We start from the raw sequence: 16,385 nt of genomic DNA, 5'->3' as shown, positions 1-16,385 counted from the left end.
TTTCAGTAGCTGAGAGGGACTTTTGAGTGACTGGCTGGTTTTTCTAATGACAGAGAAATTGCCTGAAAAAGAAAAGTTGGCCAGAACAGGAGAAGGTACTCTAATGCACTCAGAAGGCCTAACCACCATCATAGACCAAACACTGCTCCTTCAAAAATGCACCTAAGAACCACCATACAATGATAATGCCAAAAGGTTGTCGACAATCAGCACCTTCAAGGTTTAAAATAACATTCACAACATGTAGATAAAAGGCTTTTTAGCCTGCCAGACAGGATTCTTACCAGCCAATTTTTTGTTGCATTTCACAAGTGGATATATAAAGATATATAAAGGTCATTTAGTTTTTTAAAGAAAGTGACATATTTATCCAGCAAGCATGGATTAAACTTTTGAACCTTCAATTCATCAACGAATCTTGGAAAACTGTATCATGGTTTCCACAACGATATTAAGCAGCACAACGGTTTTCAACATTTATGATGATGATTATGATAATAATATTAAAGCATTTGAGCACCAAATCAGCACATTAAAATCATTTCAGTATTTTTAACATTTATACCCAGGTGCTGAGTAGTTTTTCTGCACTCTAAAAATACCCAGGTGCTGGGTAATTTTTACTGTCAATACAAATGATTAACCCCCCTCACTCACCTACCCAGCAATAGGTCAAGAGTTAACTGGACAGATTTTACAGTGTCTTTTTATCATTTAAAATGAAAAACCTTCAATTGGTTGACTGACCCAGTACTATGTCAAAAAAAACAACCCAACAAGCTGGGTCAAACTAACTCAGCATGTGTTCTGTCCATTATTTGCCCAGCGCTGGGTTGCCACATAACCCAAAAATGGTTGCTTTTAACCCAGAATTTTTTTATTTATTTTATTTTTATTTATTTATTTATTTATTTTTTGAGTGCAGGAGTATGCTGCTAAAATTTTTTTTTTTTTTTTTGGTCATCACAGAAATAAATTAAATTTCATTTTAAATTGTAATAAATACGTAATATGAAGTCTAAAGCACTTGCTTATTTTGCAAATAGAAATATGCTCTTATATTGCAATTAACGACATCGGAGGAAAATTTGACTTGCATTTGGCACTTGGCAGGTGTTCATTTTGTACCCAGGGTGGATCTAATTCAAAAAGCCGTTGCAGAGACGCCCTTTGGTTTCAATCATTGTTTACCATCACCACTGAAATTACTGAGCTTAAAAATAAAATATATTCACCACCCACACAGTGTAAACACCTGCAATCCTCTGATACGTGTTGCTGCTCAACAGACGCTAAACAAAGTTAAGGCAAAAAGCTTGCTGAAAATGAAAATGAAAGAAATGTAGCCTCGGGCATTACTGCTTGTAAGGAGGAGAACAAATCATAGAGCGCACTGTCGGGATGAATTCAAAAAAGCTGCACCTGGGTAGGCCGGATTTAACATGAGAGAATATAACCAAGCTGAGCACTTCCTCTAGCAAAACTCACAAAACTTAAGGGCAAGCCAAGGCTTCTAAGTGCCCTCCTGTTCCGGAGTCTGTGATGATCTATTTCACTGTCATTTTCACATCTAAACACCCGCCTCAGATCCTCTCAGAGCCAAATTTCCATCAGGGGCCCCTTGAAATTGGAACTGTTTTTTTGAAATCTGTAGATAAATCACTGAGGAACGGAGCAGCCTTCCAGAGACAACAAAAGGAAAAGCCAGCGCCGGTTCGCTCTGTTGTCGTACGCTCGTTTCCCATCAGATGTTGACTCAGAGCAGTTCTGCCTTTTGAAGAGGAGGAGGAGAGAGCCCTCTGGCAGTCCCCCTTTCCCAAAACCCCCTCCCGTCCCAGCCTCATACCTCTTATAAGTCCAGAGCAGTTTGACAGGCGAGTCCAAAGAAAACAATTCTCGACAAGAGACGGACTGCCTCTGATGCTGGGGGAACGAGCGCTCTCAGCTGTTGCTTTCGAACCTCTCTCTGACACGTTTCCTCATTATTTCAGTAGCGCTAAATGCAGTCAGGACTGCAAAGAAAAAATAAAAGGTCCTTTGAGATTCCACTGCAGATGGAAGTGCAGGAAAAAAAAAAAAAAAAAAAAAAAGACGCTATGCAATTTTCTTAATTACAAAGGAAATAAAAATCTGGTCACCTGGGTCCTCGCCGCCTCCTGTTTTACAGGTACTCTGCAATTAGCTTAGGTCAAAGAATTTGGATGTCGGGTTGAGTCTGATTAATGAATCTGTTTGATGTGTAATATCTGGTTGCCCGAGACATCCGAGTCCTCCTACCACGGTCTCTCGCCTACACCTGGGCACCAGGGCGGTCTCATCGATGTTCAGACGGCTGTATTTTCAGTGGGGAAAACCCTCTGAAACTTCATTTGCACTTTCACAAATTCATCACAGCGAACCATCCTCTGTGTGCCAACTTTAAGAAACAGTTCACCTAAAAAAATGAACATTTCTTGATTATTTACTCACCTCCAGGCCATGCAAAATCATTTTTCTACCTAAGAAAAAATAAGGTTTTGAAGTAAAACACTCAAACGCAAATGAACTAGGTTCAACACAGACCTTTTTAATGGTCCAAAATACATATTAAATGTGCAAAAAATGCACGAGAGGTCATGAACTTAACATTACTTACACAAGCATTTGTAGCAGTAGAATATTTTTAGTTTTGCTTTGTTTTTTCCTATTTGCCAGTTGGGGTTGTATGGATTACTTTGAAGCTGCCTTGATATGAATTCTGGACCATCAAAAATGTTAAGCCTCATTCATTTGCATTAGATCCAAAAAAGATTGCAAACAGATTGCAAAATCCTTGAATGTTTTTCTCCCAAACCTTTAAAGAGACAGTTCACCCAAAAATGAAAATTCAGTCATTAATTACTCACCCTCATGTTGTTCCAAACCCGTAAAACCTTTGTTCATCTTCAGAACACAGATGAAGATGTTTTTGATGAAATACAAGAGCTTTCTGACCCTGCATAGACAGCAACGTAGCTACCACGTTCAAGGCCCAGAAAGGTAGTAAGGACATCATTAAAATAGTCCATGTGGCAGCAGTGGTTCAACTGTAATTTTGCTACCTTTCAAGGCCTTGAATGTGGTAGCTGTGTCACTGTCTATGCAGAGTCAGAAAGTTCTTAGATTTCTTAGAAAATATTTTAATTTGTGTTCCAAAGATGAACAAAGGTCTTATAGATTTGGAACGATATGAAGGTAAGTAATTAATGACAGAATTTTCCATTTTGGGTGAACTATCCTTTTCATTTAAAGTCATGTATATCTTGCATAGCCCGGGGTGACTAAATAATCACAAAATTTACAGTTTTCGGATGACATATTCCTTTAAAATGGAAGTTTGTAAGGTTTATGTCAAAATGCATTTTCTTAACCCAGTTCATTGTTCATTGACTAGATATGCCATTCAAGGGTTTATCTCTACTAAAATGTAAACACTGAGCCTCCCAGGCACTAATAAAACATTTAGAGCTGTCTGCTCAGATCAGTCAATCTTTTTCCAGCTCAACCAATCCAATAGTGATAGTTTGGGGATTGGCTACTGTAGCAAGCTGAGGCAGAGGGTGTTTAGTTTGGTTTGAGTACACAGCTGATGCATTTCATGGAAATTAAAGCTGCGAGCAGCATTGAAAGGGCCCTCGCACAGCAAACGATGAGCAAAATGGATTTAAAGTAGTGGAATATAGGTGAAATATGTCAAAGGCATTTATATGTGCCAAACTTCCTATGACTATAACTGAATATTGGCCTTTAGATGTCTTCAGCCCAGGACTCTTACCAAATATGTGAAGTCTAGTACAGATTGGACATTGCATGTTTAAGTTTGTGTAAAACAAGTCATTTCCCGTTGCAAACAGGTGGCACTATGATTATAACAGAATATTGGTCTTTAGGTGTGTTCAGGCCAGGACTCTTAATGAACAGGTGAGGTTTGGGGCAGATCGGAGATTGTATGGCCAACTTCCTTTTATATGGTGAAAAATCAAACTTTGTCAGGCCGCCACGGACACACGTTTTAACGAAAACTCAAGATCTTCGCAATTTGACATCACAAAGGCCTTTAGATTACACTGACCAAATATAATGTTGATGTGACTAAATCTCTATGAGAAGTTTGTTAGAGCATAAAACCTGCCACTTCCTGTTGCCAGCAGGTGGCACTATGACTATAACTGAATATGGGCATGGGCATGGGCATGTTTTCAGGACAGGACTCTTATAAAACATTCAAACAATGACCAAATTTGGTGTTGATCTGTTTAAATCTCTAGAAGTAGTTAGTTTAAACATAATGCCTGAAATGGCAAAAACAGCACAAAACTTGCCAAGAAAAGATATTGGTGTGTTACGTGCAGTCTACCGAATTTCGTACATGTACACTGCTCTCCAAAAGTTTGGAAACGCCCTAGAAAAGTGGGGTTTTGGACAATATTGGCATGAATCCTTTTTAATTTGTGATAATTTTGCACTGATAAAGGACAACACAAACTACGAAAACATATTTTATTACATAAACAGTTTATATATAGAAAAAAATATCCTCCATTAGCAGCTATTACAGCTCTGCATAATCTGGGCCTAAATTCATTGTACTCTAAACTTAATTGGCAATCAACTGTTGAAGCTATTAAGGTGTGCTGACCCAAAAATCTTTTAAAAACCTGGGCCAAGTTTAAACCAGTAACCAGGCATCACAGCTAACAACGGGGCATGTCTGACTTTGACATGTATATATTGCCACTATTATGTAATCAAAATGAAAATCATTATTGCTGGTCTTCAATGATAATGTCAGGTTACTTTAATGTATTTGCACCAAAAAATGATAAGGATTTATGCGGATATCGTCCAAAACCACACTTTGCCAAGGGTGTTTTCAAACTTTTGGAGGACAGTGTATGTAAAACATAGCCGAGGGGCACTTCGTTAAAATGTTATAGGTGGCGCTATTGAGCCATTTTGCTGCATCCACTTCTGAAACCCATATCAGATGTACATTTTCAGCACTTTTGGCGTGTGTACAAAGCTTCATGAGTTTGAGCATGTTTATGCCCTCAAAAATGCAATTCATTTTGGGGAAGAAGAAACTGAGCAATTCCAATAGGGTCTTCGCACCATCTGTGTTCAGGCCCTAAAAAGTCACAGGGACAAAATACACAGGGACAGACAATGACATAAACAATGCTTAACTTTGGCAGTGGAGGAATTTTGATGGAATGTTTGGGTTTCCCACTATATTGAAAAAACTAGGCTGTGAGGGAATAATTGTGATGAATGAAAGGGCATGATGAGTGTATACGACTTCATTTTTATAATTCCACTAGGTCACACTACAGCAGAAACTGCATACTTCACCTTTTGAAAGCAACCTTTGAATACAAACAAGTGTGGTTTCATGTCCTGAGGTAATTTGCATCATGACTACGATTACAGCATTGTGAAAGATAGCTGCTTTCCATGCACTGGACTCACCCAGCTACTGCAGTGCAGCTGCAATGGACTCCGGAAAACGGATAACACCTTGATGCACATGCCATGCTCTGTACTACAAGAAACAGTTGCAGTCTAAGCTATAACTAAGCTGGAGGACTGACAGTCCAGCACACCTGAGGAAGCCAATTAGGCACAGGGGAAGGACAGAAACTCGTCCTTTCCAAACATGGTTGATAGCATATTGAAAAGGTCTTCAAATTCAACGTTGTGTATAATATTAACCCACTAACTGACAGTCCGATACCAGCCAAGTTTATTTATCCAGCCTACACTTTGCCAATGAACAAAAGTGGCAATTTTGAGTAAAATTAATAGGACCCATATGGAATTTTTGGCTGGCATACCTATAATGGTACTTCAAATAGACTATCTAGAAATAATACAGGGTCAAATGATCTGCTAATATGTCCATTTAAGTTTCTTTATTCCATTTTTATAGTAGGCCACATTAAAAAGTCAAATTGTGTTTAATTTTAGAAAATCAAATCTCAACACTGTTATCAATAAGATCCACATCATGTCAACTCCTACTTAACCCTACTAAACATACATTGAGCAATACGATATTATGCCAGATTATATTTAGTGACATAATCTGATTTTAACAGATTATTCCAGATGTCAAAACATCAGAATAGAGCGTAGCTGCACATCCCAATAAAGAGCACTGCATGTCAAGCCTCCGAAGACGCCATCACTAGGCAGCAAATGTGAAGCTGGCCTATTCTGTCTCAGCTTTAGTATAATTATCTTCATGTGCTTTAATTATTTCCCTATTCATCCTAATGATGTGCTTCATTCCCCTTATTATGAGAGACATTTGCTTATGTGAGTTCCATAGCGACACAGTTTGGCTTGTGACAGCATCTATGATTACGAACAGGAGAACTAAAAGAAAATATCCTTGAAAGGTAAAATCACTTGGAGGTCAGCTATGCAATCATTATGCTATTCAGAAGAAAGAAAAATATGTCATTGCGATTTTAAAATTCTCAAAGCAATCTCACCAGCACATTGCTTTAAAATATATGCAGTTTACTTTTCATCCTTTTATGCATTAAATTAAGTTTAAAAAGTTCATCTATTCATTACTATCACATTACAAAGTGAAATGATGCACAACCCACAAAAGAAAAGCATGTGGCTTGACAGAGAGGGCGTGAAGAGCTGAAAATGAAGTAGACACTTGGTTACAATGCCTGTATTCATCTCACATCAGGTCACTCATCGTTGCCTTCTGTCAACCAGGCCATGGCAAAACAAAAGCGAGGAAAAAACAATGTCGGAAACAGCAGCCGAACACAATAAGAGTGGATTACACCGTGTAAATCAGGCCAAAAACCAACAGAAACTAGGATTAGACTGCAGCTGAAGAACAGAGGGAATGCACAGACCGCAGCAGTACTTACACAGAACCCTACAGCTACTTGACAGCTTGCTAAATGGAAGCCATTTAGTTAACTGAAAATCAATAGCTTCCTCAAACGGATCATGATTGTTTGTCAAGTTTCTTGGCCGAATCATGCGACATGTTTCCTACAGCCTGGCTCTGAGGGAGTGGTCCATTATGAGCAATCACAAAACGGCACCCTTCAGTTTCTCTGTAGCTGCTCTGTCTTTATACAGCCCACTGACGGTGTGGAGGAGGAAGCAGTTCATAATCTCGTGCGTGTGCGGATCGGGTTATGCCTATGAGGATAGTAAAACCTGAAATCAAAAACCGTGGCGAACAGCCAATGCTTCTCATAACGAAAACAGCTTAAAAAACTAAATAATGGAAAATAAGGTAAATGTAAAAATGCAAAAAGGTCTGCTGGTCTCCAAGTCTGGTCAGGTTTGGGTCTACTGGCCTGTTTTAGAGGTGATCTAAAGGCCTTCTAGCTAAATCAGCTAAGCATGCTGCTTGTCCAGACTGGGAGACCAGCATAAACCAGCTAAAACCAGCAAACCACCAAGAGGAAAAAAACACTATTTGTGACCCTGGACGACAAAACCAGTCATACGTGTCAATTAATTGAGATTTACACATCTTCTAAAAGCTGAATAAGCTTTTCATAGACGTATGGTTTGTTAGGATAAGACAATATTTGGCAGAGATACAACTATTTGAAAATCTGGAGGGTGCAAAAAATCTAAATATAGAGAAAATCACCTTTAAAGTTGTCCTAGCAATACATATTACTAATCAAAAATGAAGTTTTGATATATTTACGGTAGGAAATGTACAAAATATCTTAATGGAACATGATCTTTACTTAATATCCTAATGATTTTTGGCATAAAAGAAAAATTTATAATCTTGAAGCACACAATGTTGGCTATTACTACAAATATGTGACCCTGGACCACAAAACCAGTCTTAAGTCACTGGGGTATATTTGTAGCAATAGCCAAAAATACATTGTATGGGTCAAAATTATAGATTTTACTTTTATGCCAAAAATCATTAGGAAATTAAGTAAAGATCATGTTCCATGAAGATATTTTGTAAATTTCCTACTGTAAATATATCAAAACTTCATTTTTGATTAGTAATATGCATTGCAAAGAACTTAATTTGGAAAACTTTAAAGGCGATTTTCTCAATATTTTGATTTTTTTGGCCCATCAGATTCCATATACTGAAATAGTTGTATCTCGGCCAAATATTGTCCTATCCTAACAAACCATACATCGATGGAAAGCTTATTTATTCAGCTTTCAGATGATGTATAAAGCTTAATTTCGAATAATTGACACTTATGACTGGTTTTGTGGTCCATGGTCACATATAGTCTACCCGTGCTATTTAAGATTGGTTTTGTGGTCCAGGGTCACATTTGATAGTAAAAATTACTCATTATAATGTGTGCGATTTGCATTTGTATATTTTCTTAATTAAAATATACATGTACCTCAATTTTCACCTTTCTACCTTGCAAATAAATAAACAAATAAATAACCAGCCTAAGCTGGTTTGTTGGTCCAGCTTGGTCAGTAGGCTGGTTTTGTGCACACACAGCTAAACCAGATGAACACCAGCTTGGTCAGACCTTCTTAAACTAGTTAAAACCAGTAAACCAGCTACTTATTCCCTCATCTCTCACACAGTAAAAAAAAATGACAGAAGAGTGGCGCCAAACTCAAGGTGGACTTTAAAGACAGATATGCTATTAAATTGTTTAAAAAAAGCACATCTTCTTGAACGCTTCAGGGCGTTAACAACTCATAAACAAGCGGTGATAAGCATAACTGGATATATACGAGTGCTTTTTATCAACAACATAGAGCGCAGTAGGTTTCTTCACTCTACTTCATGCTAACGTTACTCTGCACATATACTTCACTGTAAGACACTTAGTCTTACTAAAACGGCAAAGAAAATAATACAGTTAAAGTTTTACCGTCTGGTGAAACGTGTGTGATGATTATTTCGTGGTTAAAAAATAAATAAAAACATAAAAATGAAAACGGTTTTAGGTATGTAGCCGAACGCCCAGCAAAAAGATTCAAATCGAGTGATTTGAATAACTCAATCAGAAAAGTTGATTCAGTTTAAAACAAAAAAATGACTTAAATGCTGCTGGTGGTTAATTCAACTGACTGTAAATCCTCCTTACATGGATTTGATATAAAAACACACATTTATGAGCCACCTCACGGCTTTTAATAACACGTCTGGTGCAGCCACAAACGATCCGTTAATTCAAACACTGATTTAAAGCTTCGCAGATGAGGCTGCACTTGTTTACTTCATACCCAACAACTTCCAGATGTGTGTTTTCAATGAAAAATACTGTAACAGTAATTCAGAGACCCACAGTATGAATTACTGAGGGAGTATTTAAACAGGAGCCTTGTGCCAAATAACAAACAAGCCGAACCCCAAATCACTTGAAGCTTGTGATGGCATCTTCTCTCTTTTTATGACAACCGAGAGCAAATCTCTCCATTATTAGAAAAGTTCAGCGGCTCCAAAGTACAACTCAGCCTCCTTTTGCTGTCAAGACAACAAGCTTATGCTTCTCTTTTCCTTAAAACACACACAAGTTTGAAAGTGCGCAGTCTCTGTAACTCCAGATAAACGGGACTTTACCTGTTGGTCCCTCAACGCTGTCGGCGTGAATCTGAACAGCCAGGATCAGGAGAAATGCGCAGGTATTCATTTTATGTTGTTAGTCCAGTTGGGAAAACAAGCCGAAATCATTTCAGTGGCTCCAGTAGTTTGGACGGTGAAGTTGTGGACTCACTCCCGTTCATCGATTCCCGAAATCCAGCCGAAGCTCAGTTCAGAGTCGCGTGAAGTGATACGGGGGCAGTACGATCTGTTCAAACTGACGTCAGGATAAACAGTTCGAAGCGATGTTTCTTTCTCTCCGAGCGCACTTTCTGGCGCTCGAGAATGCGTAGTGTACTTGAAAGTGTGCGAACGACGCCCCCATGCGGGGCTTTCGAGAACTTGAGCTCTTATCATCCTGGGGTTCTCGGGCTATACATTATGATTCATCGTAATCTCTTTAGCCCGGCTACTAAGACAAGCAGCTTTCATAACAGAGGGAAATTAATGATGTGATTTATACTGGCTGATAAAATGAGGAAAAAGGGTGTCCATTCTCCAAAACATACTGACTTTTAGTTCTCAGCCTTTTGACCCCAAGGCTCCTATTTTGCATTGCTGCATCTGAATTTCTATGTTTAAAGCATACTTGAGATGGTTAATAAAAATTATATAAACCAAAATCAAGACAGAACTGTGAAAACAGTCTAAGCAAGAGGGAAAAATCTTAGTTTAGTTATAGGCATTTTATATTAATTTTTAGTATTTTATTTAAGTTTAACATTGTTTTAATGTAATATATATTATATATAATTTTTAAAATATAATATAAGCTGTAGGCTTTGCGTGTAGCTGTCAAAATTGACTGTCATGCAAAAAACACTACACTACCAGTCAGAAGTTTTTGACATTTTTAATGTTTTTTTTTAAATTAATAATTTTCTGCTCACCAAGCCTGCATTTATTTGATTCACAATACAGCAAAACAGTAATATTGTGAAATATTTTTACTATTTAAAATAACTGCTTTCTTTTTTAATATATTTTAAAATGTAATTTATTCCTGTGATCAAAGCTACATTTTCAGCATCATTTCATCCACTCTTGGATGTCACATGATCCTTCAGAAATCACTCTAATATGCTGATTTGCTGTTCAAGAAACATTTTTATTATTATTATTATTATAATCAATATTTAAAAGAGTTGAGTATATTTTTTTCACAATTCTTTGATAAATAGAATGATCCAAAGATCAGCATTTATCTGAAAAAAAAAAAAAAAAAAAAAAAAAACGCTTTTGTAACATTATACACTATACCATTCAAAATTTCAGTAAAAGTAATTAATTAATTAATGTATTTATTTTGGGAAAGAAATTATAGAAATTAATACTTCTATTTAGCAAGGATGCTTTAAATTGATCAAAAGTGATGATAAAGACATTTATAATGTTACAAAAGATGTCTATTTCAGATAAATGCTGTTCTTCTGAACTTTCTATTCATTAAAGAAACATGAAAAAATCTACTCAGCTGTTTTCAGCATAGTAATAACAATAAATGTTTTTTGAGCAGCAAATCAGAATATCAAAGTGATTTCTGAAGGATCATGTGACTGGAGTAATAATACTAAAAAGTCAGCTTTGAAATCACAGGAATAAATTGCATTTTAAAATACATTTAAATAGAAACAGTTATATTTAAAAATATTTCTACATTTGATCAAACAAATGCAGGCTTGGTGAGCAGAAGAGACTTCTTTAAAAAAAAAAAAAAAGCTTAAAAGTATTACAGTTCAAAAACTTTTGACTGGTAGTGTATATGTTTAGAAAAATATTTTTATATTTTTCGTCTTGATGACAACCATTGCTGTAGGCTTCATATGTGTAACTGTCAAAACTGACTGTCATGCAAAAAAAAACTATATATACAACACATAAGACTTGTTTTTGAAACAACTCTTTTCCATGAAAATTCAACCAACCAAGGCAGACTTCCGTGCTGTAGGTTTCCAGTTGTCTAACAATAGCCATTATGAGGCCAACAAGCTATGAAGCATCTTATCTACGCAGTCCCACAGGTTGGATGGATTTGCGTTAATCTCTTTAGGCTCCACAAAAGGAAGGACTACCTATTGAGCCATGAATAGAAGCAACAGAGCCAAGTTGGATCTCCACTGCCCAAGGTCCGGCCATGTCCCACAGCCAGCAGGGATGGCAGGCGGAGATAGCCACACGCTGATCCATTCACGTTTCTCATACCAATTTAATTTCACACATAAGCGAACAGTGCAACCTTTTTTTGTCTTTCTATCACAATCAGTCTACCTATTACAAATTCACAGCAGGGGATTCCAACTCCAGAGATATAGATCAAGCAATAGGATGGTGGGCTGTTAAGAAAAGTCAAATAAATTATGTCAGAGAACAAGTTGCAGCAAACATGCACCTGTTTTGACAATCATGAACTTGCAGTTACTGTACTTAAACCTAAAAATGCGAAAGTATATTGTTGCGAAAGCTGTTGTTTAAAGGGATAGTTCACCCAAAAAAATGAAAATTATGTCACTAATTGTCACCCTGTTGTCGTTTAATTAATTAATGACAGAATTTTTTTTTTTTGGGTGAACTATTACTTTAAAACTGGTTACTTAAAATAGTACAAAATAGTAGATCATCTTCCTATCAGCTTAACTAGCTCTTTGAATAATAAATAGATAGTTTACCCAAAAACAGTTAAAATGGAAATATATTTTAGAAAATGTCAATACAATGAAAGTCAGTGGAGGCATTTGTTAAATCCCATTGTTGTGCAGAAACTGTGAAAAAATGTTTCAACTTTTTTTTTTACCATACATGTCAATGGGGTCCAAACAATAATGGAAAAAGTATATTTTAGAAAATGTCAATACAATGAATGTCTCTCGAGTCCAGTGTGTGTTGGACACCAAAAAAAGATGAAAAATTCTTCAAAATATCTTCTTTTGTGCTCTGCAGAAGCTTTAATTTTTATTTTTTTTTACTTTTTTGTCTTTACAGTGTATGTCAATGTGGTCGCAAGCAATAATAGAAAAATTCTATTTTAGAAAATGTCAGTAAAATAAAGTGTGTTTTGGACCCCAAAAAACAGACAAACATTTCTTCAAAATATATTCTTTTATGTTCTGCAGAAGCTTTTTTGAAAAACTTTTTTGTCTTTGCAATGAATGTCAATTGGGTCCAAAACAATAATGGAAAGTATATTTAAGAAAATGTCAATACAATGAATGTCTCTCAGGTCCAGTGTGTGTTGGACCCCAAAAAATAGAAGAAAATTTCTTCAAAATATCTTCTTCTATGCTCTGCAGAAGCTTTAATTTTTGTTTTTGTTTTTTTACTTTTTTGTCTTTACAGTGCATGTCAGTATGGTCTCAAGTAATAATAGAAAAATTCTATTTTAGAAAATGTCAGTAAAATAAAGTGTGTTTTGGACCCCAAAAAACAGACAAACATTTCTTCAAAATATATACTTTAATGTTCTGCAGAAGCTTTTTTGTCTTTGCAATGAATGTCAATGGGGTCCAAAGCAATAATGGAAAAAGTATATTTTAGAAAATGTCAATACAATGAATGTCTCTTGAGTCCAGTGTGTGTTGGACACCAAAACAACAGGCGAAAAAATTCTTCAAAATATCTTCTTTTATGCTCTGCAGAAGCTTTTTTGAAAAACTTTTTTGTCTTTGCAATGAATGTCAATGTGGTCCAAAACAATAATGGAAAAAGTATATTTTAGTAAATGTCAATACAATGAACGTCACTGGGGGCCAGTGTGTTTTGGACCCCATGAAATAGACAAACAGTTCTTCAAAATATCTATTTTTGTGCTCTGCAGGAGCTTTTTTGAAAAACTTTTTTGTACTTGCAATGCATGTTAATGGGGTCCAAAACAATAATGGAAGAAGTATATTTTAGAAAATGTTAGTAAAATGAACATAACTGGGGGCCAGTGTGTTTTGGATACCAAAAAACAGACAAAAACTTCTTCAAAATATCTTCTTTTGTGTTCTGCAGAAGCTTTTCTGTGAAAAACTTTTTTGTCTTTACAATGCATGTCAATGGGGTCCAAAACAATAATGGTAAAGGTATATTTTAGAAAATGTCAATATAGTGAACATCACCTGGAGCCAGTGAGTTTTGGACCCCAAAAAAATAGATAAATTCTTTAAAATATCTTCTTTTGTGCTCTGCAGAAGCTTTTTTTGAAAAACTTTTTTGTCTTTACAATGCATGTCAATGGGGTCCAAAACAATAGTGGAAAAAGTGTATTTTAGAAAATCACTCGAGGCCAGTGTGCTCTAAAATATAGACAAAAAATCTTATAGTATCTTCTTTTGTGTTCTGCAGTTATACAGGCTTGAAACATCCTCAAAAAATGGCATAAAAAATAGGTGAACAACCACTATAAAGGAATAAAAATGAAAATCTGCTGAAAATATACTCACCTGGCCTCAGGCCATCCGAGATGTAGATGAATTTGTTTCTTCAATAGAAAAGATCTGAAGAAATTTAGGATTACATCACTTCCTCACCAGTGGATCCTCTGCAGTGAATGGGTGCCGTCAGAATGAGAGTTTATACAGCTAATAAAACATCACAATAATCAATCCACATGACTGCAGACCATCAATCATCACCGTAACAAACAAATCCATCATTAACATGTTCTGTTTTTTAGCATAACTCCCAGCCAAATACGAGTCCATCATCTATAATACTGCTTCCCTCCTATTCTATAATTGTACCCAAAGTTATTGCATATGAAATATTCCCTAACTATGCCGATACTGCAGCAAGTATCCAAATACATGATCTCTGGGATCTGCCTGGAGCAAAGGCACAAATGACTGCATAATAGTCGCCATCTCCTACATGACCTTGTTCAGTCATTGCCTTGGCGGGCACCGTGCAGCGGTTTATCATTTGTTTAGGTGTCCCATGTGAATGTCAGAATGGGGCCTGTATAGCATTATGAAGGGTAAGACAGGTGCGCTTTCCTCCACAAAACCACATTTGAGCCCCGTTAAGGGAGTCACCAGTACACCCACAAACCTTTTTTCGAGGTAAATGACAAAAGAATGATGGACTGTGCCGAGTTTTATTTGATTCACGAGAAGTGTGGGAGGATTATGAAGAGCTCCTCTCACGTAAAATGAGATTGTGAGCACGTATGTGTCGTGTACAGGGAAAACTGTTCTAAGAATAAATACAGTGTAGGACTGGAAACTGTGTTTATATGATTAAACACTTGACGCAAAAAAAAAAAGATTGGACTGTTGTAAGAGAAAACCTTCAGAAGGTTGTGACCTTATACTGACAGCAGAATGATCTCTGTTTTAAGTACACACTTAGATTAACTGTAGTCTGTCTAGGAAACAGATATGTTTGCATTTTTAGCACGTCAGACCGTGTACAACAGGATTGTCACGCCGGCTCATTCAACTGTTTTTTTTTTTATGTTTTATTGCCATCTGGTGGTATATCTTCAGAATACGAAAAAGGTCAGCACTTTTTGGATTAGATTATTTATTTGATAAGCTTGACACTTTTGTCACACTAAAATGAATGGTAACCTGCTTAATATTAAGCTCATGATAAATTTAGGGCTCATTAAAATGAGAGACTTTAAAAAAAACAACAACGTACTAGTTTCTAAAGAAATAAATATATATATATTTTTGCTATACATTGTGATTTCATTGCACTCTTTTCTATTATATTCTTAAATCATTGTGTGTTTTAATATGAGCACTTCTGAAACTGCAAAATATTTTTCCAATATTTTCCAAAATATATATAATTCATACAGTGTAGAAGGAAGATGCCAAAATAACCAAATTTTTAAGAAACATGACAAATGTGACCACATAACCAGTCATAAGTAGTACTGGAAATATTTGTAGCAATAGCCAAAAATACATTGTATGGGTCAAAATGACTGATTTTTCTTTTACGCCAAAAATCATTAGGATATTAAGTAAAAATCATGTTCCATGAAGATATTTTGTAAATTTCCTACCATAAATATATCAAAACTTAATTAGTAATATAAGAACTTAATTTGGACAACTATACAGGTGATTTTCTAAATTTTTATTATTTATTTATTATTATTATTATTTTATTTTTCTTTTGCACCCTCAGATTCCAGATTTTCCAATAGTTGTATCTCAGCCAAATATTGTCCTATCCTAACAAACCATACATCAATGGAAGCGTATTCATTCAAAAAAATAATAATAATAATTTGACCCTTATGATTGATTTTGTAGTTCATGGTCACAAATGTTATTATAAGACAAGGGAAAAATAGTTTGTAAATATAAGGCACCTGAATTTAAATTAACTTTCAATTAAAAAAAAAAACTCAGAAAATGTACATATGTTTTAATAATCAAGTTATAAAACTTCCTTGCTTAAAAGACAGAGATCATGTAAGACCATGAAATACTGTACTATATCTTGAGATGCTGTATACTGGCATCTAAAATACTGACAATAGAAAAATCAAACAGGTTTGAAGTGACACAAGGATGATTACCTTAATGCTGAATAGGCCTAATGTTCTCCAGTTTTGCATTATGGTTTCTACTCCACTGTTTAGTGTTTAATTTATTTTTTGCATATCAGTGAGTTTTGTTGCTCTGATGGGCCAAAACCTCCAGTCCTGCCACATCTGTTATAAATGCCACAAAACACACAGCCACGTACATAAAGCATGCTCATGCCACACACAACAGATGTAGGAAATTGCTGTCCTTATAAAAACATGTTAAATAGAGCTAGGGAAGCCACTCTGTCATTT

The 16,385-nt window shown here is 35.9% G+C and overlaps 1 protein-coding gene across 14 annotated transcripts in view; it reads right to left on the bottom strand.

Moving 5' to 3' along the window:
* Positions 1-9,870, bottom strand: part of ptprub (protein tyrosine phosphatase receptor type Ub) — a 288,224-nt gene extending 278,354 nt beyond the window's left edge. For 9 of the 14 annotated variants that reach the window (XM_051132189.1, XM_051132195.1, XM_051132197.1 and 6 more), the window contains exon 1: positions 9,584-9,869. In XM_051132189.1, the coding sequence (XP_050988146.1) occupies positions 9,584-9,653 (70 nt within the window). In that variant the 5' untranslated portion in view covers positions 9,654-9,869. Of the gene's footprint in view, positions 1-9,583 lie in introns of all 14 variants that reach the window. The other 5 variants (XM_051132192.1, XM_051132194.1, XM_051132191.1 and 2 more) reach the window with 1 other exon arrangement.
* Between the last annotated feature and the right edge of the window lie 6,515 nt (positions 9,871-16,385).

The sequence above is a fragment of the Labeo rohita genome, chromosome 16 (genome assembly GCF_022985175.1).
Source record: "Labeo rohita strain BAU-BD-2019 chromosome 16, IGBB_LRoh.1.0, whole genome shotgun sequence".
Classification (NCBI taxonomy): Eukaryota; Metazoa; Chordata; class Actinopteri; order Cypriniformes; family Cyprinidae; genus Labeo; species Labeo rohita.
The sequence above is the reverse complement of the archived record's forward strand: the minus strand, read 5'-3'. Positions and strand labels throughout refer to the sequence as shown.